At 42.6% G+C, this 12200-nt stretch overlaps 1 protein-coding gene across 2 annotated transcripts in view; it reads right to left on the bottom strand.

The window, feature by feature from the left end:
• The window catches only part of UTRN (utrophin), a 553135-nt gene extending 541534 nt beyond the window's left edge, over positions 1–11601 (bottom strand). Inside the window, exons 1-2 of one of the 2 annotated variants that reach the window (XM_090040990.1) lie at positions 11403–11601; positions 9785–9949 (exon numbers count right to left, since the gene is read on the bottom strand). In XM_090040990.1, coding sequence (XP_089897116.1) covers positions 9785–9863 — 79 coding nt within the window. In that variant the 5' untranslated portion in view covers positions 9864–9949; positions 11403–11601. The remainder of the gene's footprint in view (positions 1–9784; positions 9950–11402) is intronic. The other variant, XM_090040992.1, reaches the window with a different exon arrangement.
• Positions 11602–12200: the final 599 nt, after the last annotated feature.

Raw genomic sequence — 12200 nt, 5'->3', positions numbered from 1 at the left:
CCCTGAATCCTAAGAGGATGGATGTAGCTGCCTGTAGCCCTGACTTTAGGCACCAAAAAAAAAAAAAAGACAGCATTCAGACCCCACCTCATGTAGTATTTCCTACCCAACAAAAGCAGATATTTTGAATCACCCTAAGTGAGGGGTTTTCAACCTTTTTTTAGTAAGCGTACCTTCAGTGGCCAGACACAGAGTAGGAGGGGTGGGGGGAAGTTGTGGAGCATGGCCCATTGCAGAGCTGCAGCAGCAGCACAGCCTGCATAGGGGCGCCACCACCCTCACGCACCCCCAGCCCTGCTCCTGGGAAGAGGGGGCACAGGGTGGTGGGTAGCTGTGCTTCATCCCCGCCCACCCACACATACCCCTTACAGCCAACCCAATACCCCCAGGGGTAATACGTACCCCCAGTCGACAACCCCTGCCCATAGAGAAGTGGACTCAGGACAAAACAGTTTGGGCATTAAGTGTTACACTTCCATAAACCTGTAAGTCAAATAATGCAATTCCTCTTCCCAAACACATGCACACATCCCTATCAGTTCCTTAAACTGTTCATTATTGTGTCATCTGTACTAAGTGCAACTTTTCCCAACACTGAATGGGGAGCATTTTGGTATGCAACTGGGGGAGGGGAAAGGAGGATGGAACAGCTGCTCTCTTCTAAAAAGTGTTGAATTTCTATCAAAGGAGGTATACGCCCATCACAGCGAAGACAAAATAATGCATTCAGAACATGCACAATCGACACAGCTACAGATATTTCACAGCAGAATATCTATGTCAGCTTGAGGAAGGAAAGATGCCCATAGTCAATTTGTTCTATTCTCCATTCCCTGCTCTTCCAGTTCTTTCCCATACTCCAAATCCAAATAGATTACCATATTTTCTCACATGGCAGAATGAAAAGGGGAGGGGGGCTGAAATCTTTCCTTTTAGTAAGTAACTAAGTAGCAGCAGCTAGGGAGCCAAGCTTGCTCATCACCCTACGACATGTGGATGGAGTGCAGATTTTACTTTCTGGTCCTTCTCCAAGCAGCAGAAACTGCTCTTATCATATTTCTCAAATATCATGTGTACTCAAATTTCCAGCAAATACGTTTATTTTTTTTAAAGGGTGCATGAGTATGTGAGAGGGTAGTTTAATTAAAACATTGCCCAAGTCCTCCCACATCATAGAAGTTAGGCACTCTATCAGGCACACTAACTCAGGTATGTTTATTTGGGGTTTACAAAAATTTGAATACATCAAGGACAACACAGGATATGCTCAATCAATTTAGATAACTGGAGTAGTATAAACTTTAAGAGTGTCATTATACATACGGAAAGGGGATCAGGTAGCATTAAAATGTTTCCACATTAGATTCTCCCCACCATCAAATTTGAGAACAGAGTGCTGAAATCTTCCCCAGCCGTTGGAAAGGGAGAAAAAGCCAGATAAAGAATTAAAGAATGCCAAAGGTCTGTCCAGACACGTTATCCACACATGGGTTTTCACATTCCTTCAATCTCTCCGTCATACTATTTTATCTAGATATATACACTATAAGAAATGAGAATGTATGGGTTTACTTAAGCCTACTAGCTAAAAGATTCTGGGAATTAAGACAAAACTTAGATAAGAAGATTCACACACAGAGACGTGAAAAAGTTGGAGTATAAAAGGGAGAAATTGATTTGAAGATGTACAAGAACTCCAACCCTGTGGAAGGGAAACAACATATGGGTAAGAATTGGAGAAGAGAGACATTTTTCTTCAATCCATTTTAGCTGAATGACTACAGTTCCAATACAATGACACAATGGTATCTTTTCCAGCACAGCACTCCTACATAAAAATGTCAAATGTTAGCATACTGACAGCTATCAGAGATTGTTCTGCATAATTCTACAGGTTTAAAAAAAATAGATATATAGATATATTGCCATTTCCACGTCTTTTCATTCTTATTTCACAAGCCACAACCACATACTACACATCGGTAATATATTCCCCTGACAGTACAGGGCACTAACAGTCCAACGTGCTGCATAGCACTGTCATAGACTCCGCTCACATAATAGATGCCCAAACAACTGCAGTTTCTTTAAATGAGGAAAGAGGCAGTGAAAGTTCCCTTGTATAACAATCCTTTATTGTGTTGAAAGGAAAGAAACAACCTTGTAGATTCTTTAGGGTACAAGGGCTGTGGCAGCAACATTTAAGGAACATTAGTAATTCTGACTAATTTTAAAAGTTCCAGTATCTGATAAAACTAGGGCCCTTTCTCATTTTGAATTGGGATGGGGTTATTAATTCTCATACAATACAATACTGTAGAGCTTTTCTGTTCCTTTTAATAGCAATTTTAGTGAGCTTTTCTCCCTTGCAAACTCATCACACTGATGAACAGTAAAAAAAACTCACTATGTATAAAAGCAACATTGAACACAATGGTCCACATTTTGAGTCCTAGCTATCTTGAGAGTTTTACACAACAGTACTACACACAAAATTCAAACATGCAACCTGACAAGGCTCCTTTAAATTCAGAGATGTCAAAGATGCAACCCGTGTGACTCCTTGGAGGGGCTAGGAATTCAAGGGCAGGAATTATTACCAAATTCTGGGGTACAGAGCCCTAGAAGGGACCCATTTTGGCAGTGGGGGGCAAGCAACGGGTCCATTAATCCTCAGGATTTAGAAACCTATGACAGTTAATACCTCTGCTACTCACCCTACCACCAGAGGTTCAGATCTAGCCCACAAGAAGCCCCACAGCCACATGAGACTAAGGGAGTTTGACACCTGTGTTTTAATTTATCCACACTTCAAATTCAAGTTTGTACAAAGGGACACAGAAGGCCCCAGGGTAATGGGCCTGATTGAAATGCTACTTGACATTAATGAGAGTCTACTCATTTACTTCAGCTGGTTGTTGGATCAGGAACAAAATACCTACAGGTTCAAATCTTCTTCATGTTGAACAAGTTTTTCAGTTGTCATTTCAGTGCACGTGAATAGCTGCTCAGAGGGTTTCCCCATAGGTTGCTGTTCCTGAATCACCAACTGTAGTTCTTAGGTAATTCTCCCTAGTGATTTTTTTATTAAGTATTTTAGAAATGCTTTGCATGGAACAGGTATCCAGGTTGTAGCTGTATTGTTCTAGTGGCAAAAGCAATCGAAACTCATGGCAGAGGTGATATCTTTTATTAGACCAACTACATGTTTGCGCAAAAAAAAAAAAAAAAATCTTTAACTGCAAGCTTTCAGGAACAAACACCCTTCTTCAGGCATAGGAGAAAATACTGTAAAAGTTCGCCTACATAGAAATGAAACCTTCAACTCTCCTGTGAAATCTGAACTTTCATTTCTACCCAAGAGAACTTTTACAGTCTTTTCTCTTATGCCTGAAGAGGGGTGTTTGTGCCTGAAAGCTTTCAATTAAATAAGGTTTTTTTGCAAAACTCCAGTTAATCTAATAAAAGATATCACCTCTGCCACAAGTTGCATGAAACATTTGTTCTAACAGTGCTCTTCCTTTCTTGCCCTTTCATTTCCTAGCAGAGGGGTATTCAAACCAATGAACAGTCTTTCAGCAAGGAAGCCTTGATTTCTGTTCGAGGCCAGAATACTTCATGGGACAGATGGATCAGCATGCATCACCCACCCACCAAGATAGCAGAAGAAGGTGGGGTTGGGGGTGGAATTCATAAATAGATGATTAAATTCCTCAGTGTCCCACCTGAACCCAGTACAAAGCCAAAACAAAATCTGAACCAACAGCTGTACAACCCAAGCAGACAACAGGCTCCCTTTCAAGCACTGGATATACCTGGGGCATGGCAAGAACCCTGGCCACACCTCCACCCTTTGGGAATGTCCTCTGCATAGGCAGTCTTGAGGAATTCTGATAGCCTGAAACCAGTTATGCCTGTCAGGCACACCCTCTACTTTGGCTTCAGGCAAATCCAATTGCTTCATGGCCATTTTATATGAATGAAGCAACAAATGGCTCTAGATGAGTAATGCATTAGGCCTTTCAAAGAAAAAGTCCCATCTTCCCTGCATGCCCCAAGGCAGGGAGATAGATCCCTTAGAGCAGTGGCGAGCAATTATTTTGGGCAGAGGACTGCTTACTGAGTTTCAACAAGCCATCAAGGTCCACATGACAGGCAGCCCAGGGAAGATTAATATCATTTTTCTAAAAATTTTAGGGGCCCGGCAACCCAGATAGAATGGCCTGGCAGGTCAAATTTTGCCCACCCCTATCTTAGAGGAAGAGAGCCATTGATAACTATCCATCCTCATGAAATCAAACTACTCTACAACCCATAATGGCATCAGCTCCTAAAACCAGCCTCACCAAAAAATTAATAATTTACAGTTTCTTAGATCAGTTCTTTCAGATGCTGCCCACCACATTTAATTTAATTAAAAATGAATACTAGATCAGGAGAATTAAGCTCCCAATGATTTAGGCAGAAACTCCTGTTCCCAATGATTTAGGCAGAAACTTTCATAACTTAAAATGCACCTGAAGCATGCAGTAATCGTCCAGAATATTTTGCCTGTCATGTCTTACTGCTTAATTATATACATTATCATTCAAAACTATCATGACAGATTGCAAGTGTTTTTCCCCTCTCAGTATTTTGCATAATTAATCACAGCAAAAAGTCATCTGTTCTTCAAATACAATAATGACAACATGGTTTTTATGCCTATAAAGCAAGTATCCCATTGCACTATTCCTTGAAAGCTTCAGTTTCAAAAAGAAAAAGATCACCCATATGCCCAAAATTCTTTTCTTCTTTTCATAAAAGTTTCTAGGTTACATATGTAAGTCTTAGTTATGGAAGGGGGGGGTGCTAAATCTAGTGAAAACCTTTTCACCTTAAAAGGGGTATACATATGTTGCTGTTCCTTAAAAAAGGAGGTCAGCAGGTACCTTTGAAGGTGGGATTCCTAAAATTAATCATGTTGCATCAATACAAAACAGTTATTCAGTTCAAAGATACCTACAAATTAGCAAGCAAAAAGAAACCAAGAAAACCATCAATTGCTGATATGTATACACCAAAGGAAAGGCTAAAAGTCAACTACTGTTTTGCTCCAAACATTGGACAGTCTCCTATGCAATTGCCATGGTGAAAATAGTCATTACACAATGTAGTTTTGGTCACAATCATATTCTAGTCTAGACACAGAATATTAAATACATGCACACCAGAATTAACCTACTACTTGCCGTATTTACCCTAGTCCGAACTAGATCCTATACGTAAAAAATTATAAAAATTTCTCTTTCCACAGATATAAACTAATTGGAGGGTCATCCTAAATTCATCCTCCCTAGTTCTCTGGCAGGAAAAACAGCAGCAGGCAGACCTGAGCTGTCTGGCCCTCACCAACTGCCCCCACCTCCTGCCACTTAGCCTATGCAGCAGCTCTGGCCCCAGCCCAAAGCAGCAGCTTCAGCTTGGGGCAGACAGCAGTGGTGAGTGACTCTGGCCCCAGGTCAGCACCTGAGCTGAGGCCAAAGCCAAAGCAGCTTGCCTGCAGCTGTGCAGTTTCCCCCATGCTCCCTCTGGGCTGCATACAGTAGGTCTCTCCCACGTTCTCACACCAGGTGGTCTCTGCTGCTGCATGAGCCACCTTAAGCCATCCTGGCCCTAGCCTGACAGCAGCAGCAGTGACAGCTCCAGCCTCAAGCCCATCACAGAGCAGGCAGCAGCACTGGACCTAGACAAAAGCTGAAGCAACTGCTTGCCCTAAGATGGTACTCAAATCCAAAACTAGGCTCCCTGCAACTGCACCCCGTCCCCAAACGTTTAATGGGGAAAAATCCCTCATCTCAGATTCGAGTAAATATGATCACCAAAGTAAGTGCTCGCATTGCTCTAGTCTAAGTAAAGCCTCCTCCAAGACTGAATGGTAATATACCCTAAGCCAATATACTACAAAAATTACCCACCAATCGTACACCTCTAAAAGCCACCATCTTTAGTACCACACTTTCCAAGTAGGAACAGTGAACAAAAACGTGTTTCTAACTGATCAGTCAAAACAGAGCACTCTCAAAAAGTGTGGCTTACAGTGATCATAGCTCAATATCAACTTTCTTACAAATCGCAATCTCCCAAATAGTGTATTTAGATCAATTTATGTATGGGGTAATTAAAAACTGGGATTTCACATCCACACAAAAAGTGAATATACAACATTTAGTGGTATATGGGAGTCCTAGGTAATTGAGTAAAATCTTTCTACATACCTTAAAGATACCTGGAAAAATATTAATGTAACTGCAAAATTATAATACAATGTGTTATTAAAAGGCAGACATGCAAAATACCTCTTCCCTGGTAAGCCTTCTACTTGCAAAGTTACTTTTTCCAGATGTAAAATGTTTTAACAGGGTTTTATTTTTTCTTTGTTCAAGTAAAACAGCGTTCATTGTATTTTTCTTCTTCATAGGGTTTTAGCATTTTCATGGCAAATACACTGGCTATGCTGTTTCCATGGAACTATCATTCTTCCCCATCCTACAGCTTTATATTGCTCTTAGTTTTATTAACTAAGAGTTTATTAAGAAAAATTTAACATAGTTTATTTCTTCTCCAAAAATCAAAATCATAAAACTCACATAAAATATGTGCTGAGAAAAACACAAAGCCTAAAGAGATCCATAAGCTTTAACTGGTAATAGTTAAAGCTTGAGTACACCATTTTAGCTCAAAACAAACATTCAATAGACAGTTCTGTTAGGAAAGATATAGTGCCATTTTAATGGTTTGTATCCATTCTTATGATCTGCTCCTGAATCTTACCAGAAGTCAGATAATTAAAGCAGGAACTTTTACAAAATTGGTTGTGCATTCAATTTCACTGTAGTCTTAGGACTAAATTATACACTTACATGTAGAGTATTTAAACTTTCTGCTGGGTTCTTTCCTGCTGCTCTCTTTTGGAAATTTGCTTTCCAATGGGATGTCAGAGTATTACTAAATTTAAATCACTAGCCTTCGCTGATGCTTCTACCCCCTTAATTTAGTAAAACAATCAAGTCATCATACATGACATCATATTAGATGCGTTTGTTTCTTTGTTTTCAAAAAACAGAAAGAAAAATCTATAAAAAGAATTGGAACAAAGCATAAGGAGAGGAAAATGCTCCTTATAAATGGCACAATGCATTACCTTCCCTGAGAGGACTCGAGACCTATCTTTTGTAAAATTATTATTATAAAAAATTTTAAGAACCGCACCACAGTTATAAGAAACAGTATAAAAATAAGTATTCTTACAATTTAAAGTTGCCTGTGAAATCCTAACTAGCAGCTGTTTCCTTCATCATTAGTAATAAAAGTCAAAAAGGCATATTTACCAACTCTCCTAGATTAAGCATTAGAGTCTCACATCCCCTGCACTGACCTTCGAGAAACAAAGAAACTGAAGCAAAACAAAACAAAGCTCACCCCTTTCCTACCACGTATCTAGAGAAAATAGAAAATTATTGGTTTCCAAGTAGCCCTGTACCTTGCCCTCTGAAAAAAATGCAAAATATATTCATTAAATTGCCTGTTTGGAAATATGCGATTCATTTTAAGCAGATTAGTTGATACATCTGCAGGACTCAGACTATTTATATCCCCATTTTAAAGAGCACCCCAGACTGCAGATATCCAGTTGACTGGAAACAACTCAAGAGTTCCGTTTATTAGTACCAAAATGAACATTCTTTTTCTTCAACATTTTCCCCCCAACCCCTGACAATACATAAGAGAGGTATCAACATACATATTTCAGACCTGAAAACGAGCCTTTAATTTGCTGTCATCTGTACCTTGATGTACTGTGTCCTTTCACTAAAAAATTCCCTCCCTCAGGTTCAGTTACAGGGGGCGTGACTACACAAGACACTATGCCACTACAGCAACATGGATTCAGTAGGCACAAACCACGACACCAACACTACTGAGCAGTTGCTTGTTGTTACTGCGCAGTAGCATCTGAAATAACCCGTGCCGTGTGCTGGGACTGCGCAGTAACTTACTGCACAGTCATTTAGTACTTGCTTAAGTCCAGCTCCTGTCCACGGGTGAGCAAGTACTAAATGACTGTGCAGTAACAGCTGCACCATCTGGCACACAGGTAGATGTGCCCAAGGTCTCATTCATTGCTCAGCTACAAAAATTAACTTTAAGACATGTAGTGACACATGCTACATCTCCAAGATCCAAACCCTGTCCTTAGGGCTTTCTGGAAAATCAAATTAGAACACCCATTCCCCCCCCGCTATTAAACCAAATTTCAAATTTATCATGTCATTCTTACTATTAATGCAAAAATTAAGAATCCTCTGCATCTTAGAATAAATATTCTACTAATAATTTATGGAGGAGGAAGAAAGTAAAGTGAGCCACATAAGCAAGAGAAGGTCTTAAACACAACAATGAAAACTACCACTCTATATATCAGAAGTTTCTCCAAGTACAGTGAAGTTTCCTGGTAAGAGTATGTACTGGGAACATGCATATACAAGAGCACTCAGCCTGTCTAAATCAGACGTTTCCAAACGCAGCAAATTTCATCCAGAAAAAATATTACAGGACTTCAAAACAAAACCACATATTCTGTTTCACAAATAAGGAGGCATTCCACTCATAAAAAAAGTTTACTCACAGTAAGAAAAAAAAAAATGGGGGTGGATTTATAAGACTGAACTGTATTCACCAAAGGACTATTCTAAACCTAAATTAAATCAATACAGATTTCCCATGAAATCAGTGTTAGGGCCTAAATTTGTATCCTATTTAAATCTGGTCTAAAACTTAACTATAAAATGATATAATTTTAAAAAGATAGAAATACATGTATGCTAGGACATTTCAAATGTCTTCATAATTACAAATACATTTATTGTACTAGTGTGTTAAACATTCAGAAAAGTTCCAGTTTATTATGTTGTAGATACCAAAGAAAATATAGTGGATTCTGGACCAGAATTTTTCCTCATTTAGGAAAGATATTCTTGGGATTAAAGCACTTATTGGATCACGATGTGCATTCAGTTTCTGGCAGTACAGGAAGTTTCCTACATGGTCCTACCCAAGTCATTCCATCTTTGTCTCTCTATTTCCCCCATGTATAAAATGGAAATAATAATAATCCCCTACCTCAAAGCATTGAAGTTAACTTCAATACTGTGTAACACATCTGGATAGGAGGAGCATAATTATATATACATTTTTAAAAGTTAGTGAAACAAAAAAACTTCTTAAAAATAATTCTGAAAGAGGCACTTAAGAACTGCAGCTTTTACACAAATGCTTTTAGTACAGGAAATGCTTATGGTGCCAAAGTCAGCCAACAGTTTTATGTCAGAAGTAAATCAATTCCTCTTACTGCACACTGTACTATTAAAATGTATATAAAAAAACCCTTCAAATCACTGTTGCCATTTTCAGAAGCTCAAAATAAATACAGAAGAGGCAAGCCAATCCTTGGTTGCATAAGAGCACTTTAAAGCACATGGTTATTTACCAAACCTGATGTAATTATAATGCAAAGGGTGGATCTTAAATAAATAGACTTAAGAAGCACTGTATGAAGTAGAAGACATGAAACTATTATTTTTATTAATTTTATTATAGTTGCATCAAGAGGCCTGAGTCAGAATGACTGTGCTGGGTACTGACACCAACATACAGAAAAATAAAGAGGAAAAAACAGCTAGAATGTATCAGGCATGCTCTGATGTACTGAGAGAAACAACATCAAGTATTCTCTGCAACCTACCAGATCTGGACTTTATGATATCACTGAATTCACTGTGTCCTCCACCTGGACCCTCCTCTTGATCTGAAACCTTGGCCATCCTTACAGTCTTGAAAATCCTTTCTAGTACAATTTAAACCTTTACCAAAACAGTTCTCATATGCAGGACTGGTTCAGAATCAGTACCTAAAATATGAAAGGAAAAAGAATTAAAAAGATAAGCCATTCTACAGATGACACCTAGAACAGACAAACTTTTACCCAAGACCCCTGTAGAACATCCTTTATTTAAAGTGTACTTCATACACACACTCTAGACCAAAGGTCTTTGATTATGCTGAGACTCAAGTAAAGAGTTATCGAAATGTATTGCTCCCACTGGAGACGGACATTGAGACAAAAGATCAAAAAATAAGCCAACTTAATTAGAATATCAGTGTAGTAAAGGCACATGCCCTGCCTAATCTTAGTGGATGGAAGGGATTTACAAATAGCTTTTCCCAGGGCAGTGACACACAGGCTGGCAGTAAGAACTGCTGTCACAGCCGCCCTCAGCCACCAAACAGAAGTGAATGGGGAGTGGCAGAGCTGACTTCCTTATTCGTGTGCAAGTTACACAGGACACATCTTGCCAACTGCTTCAAAGCGCAGACCACTCCCCAAACTTGGCTTGGGTCCTTCTCACTAGTCACAGGGGCTCTGGCCTCCTCTGCCCCCATCACCTCCTTCAAGCCTCTTCTTTCCTTAATAAGCAGATCTCCTTCTCACCCTGCCCCATGGTGCGGACACATGTGCACAACACACACAGCCGTGAGTGTAACAGACACGCATAACAGACACGTGTGTAACAGACCCAGAGACATGCCAACACCCACATAAACACACAGATGCGCACATAACAGACATGCAGATACGCATAATGCGTCCAGATGCGTCTAATGGGCGTGCCTATTCTGTGTGCAACAGAAGCATGCAGACACGCACACAAGTTGTGTACAGACACACGTAACAGTCATGTGTAATAGAGATGTGCCAATACTCACAGAAACACAGCCACGCACGCAACAGGTGTGCAAACACACAATGTCACGTGTCTAGCGGCATGCCCATCCTGTGCACAACAGAAGTGTGGGAACACATGCACAAGGGGTGTGCAGGCACATGTAACAGATGTGTAGCAGAGATGTGCCAATACTCATGGAAACACAGACATGCACGCCAACGCGTGCCTAGCAGCATACCTATTCTATGTACACCAGAAGCATCCAGACACACACACAAGGGGTGTGCAGACGCGTGTAACAGGCATGCAGACACGTGCACGTCACAGATGTGCATCGCACGCAGACATGCACACAACTGTGTGCATGCACGCACACACTCCCCCGTGTTACACACGTCAAGGCGTGCAACACGCAACACATGCGACGCGCGTGCACAGGCAGCCTCCCACGTGGCGGTGGCCCGTTGAAGACGGGGGAGGGGGTCGGGCCCCGCCCGGAGGGGACGTGGCGCTGCCGCGCGGCTCCCCCGCCCCCGGGGCTTGCCCCGCGCCCTCCCCGGCCCCTGGGAGCGGGGCAGGCGCCCGCGGCTCGGCCCCCCCGCCCCGGCTGCGGCCCGGGGCCCGCGGGGCGCTCACCTGCGGCGGCGGCGGCGGCGGCCGAGGCAGCGGGCGCGGGGCGGACAGACGCGCGGCCGCCGCGGCGCTCGCAACTTTGTTGGCGGCTCCAGCGCGAGCGCCGGGAGCGCGGCGGGCGGCGTCATGTGACCGCGGAGCTGTCAATCAGCCGGGAGTATCCCAGCGCGGGGCAGGGGCGCCAGGGTTGGGGCGTGGCCGCGCCCTCCCTCCCGGCGCGGCCCGGGGGGGCTGCCGGCTCCCCTTGGCCCCAACTTTTCTCGCTCCTGGCCGGGCTTTGTGTCCGGAAGGACTCGCGCGCTACCCAGGGAGCGTGTGTGTGCTCCTCCGAAGCCCCGAGCCGGGGTGGAAGTCACTGGGGGTGAGCAGGCACGGGGAAGGTTTAAGAAAACCGTCCTCCTCCCCCACCACCACCAATGTCCAGTGAACCCCGGATTTGCATGTGCAAATGGGGTAACCGTGCATTCAAATCGCCCGGTTTGCATGTCCCGCGGGTGCGGTTGGTGTCTGGGCATGGATGCGCAAGGCTTTTTTGGGCCCTGCCACAGGTACATAGTAAAGCTGGAGGGAAAGTAACCCCCGAGAGCAGGGGTCCTCAACCTTTTTTTGTCCCAGGACCCGCTTTGTAAGCATCAATGGCCAATCCCGGGCCCACTGGCGATGCATAGGGGTTCATGCACCCCCTGCATGTGGACCCTGCCAGTGGCACCTACACGCAGTCACCACTTGCCACCTCAACCCACCCCCGTGGCATCTCCGGGACCTCCCTGCTTGCTGCTGCCATGCCTGCAAGTGGTTGCT

Source organism: Crocodylus siamensis, chromosome 1, assembly GCF_052110815.1.
Source record: "Crocodylus siamensis isolate JL-2025a chromosome 1, ASM5211081v1, whole genome shotgun sequence".
NCBI lineage: Eukaryota > Metazoa > Chordata > Crocodylia > Crocodylidae > Crocodylus > Crocodylus siamensis.
The sequence above is the reverse complement of the archived record's forward strand: the minus strand, read 5'-3'. Positions and strand labels throughout refer to the sequence as shown.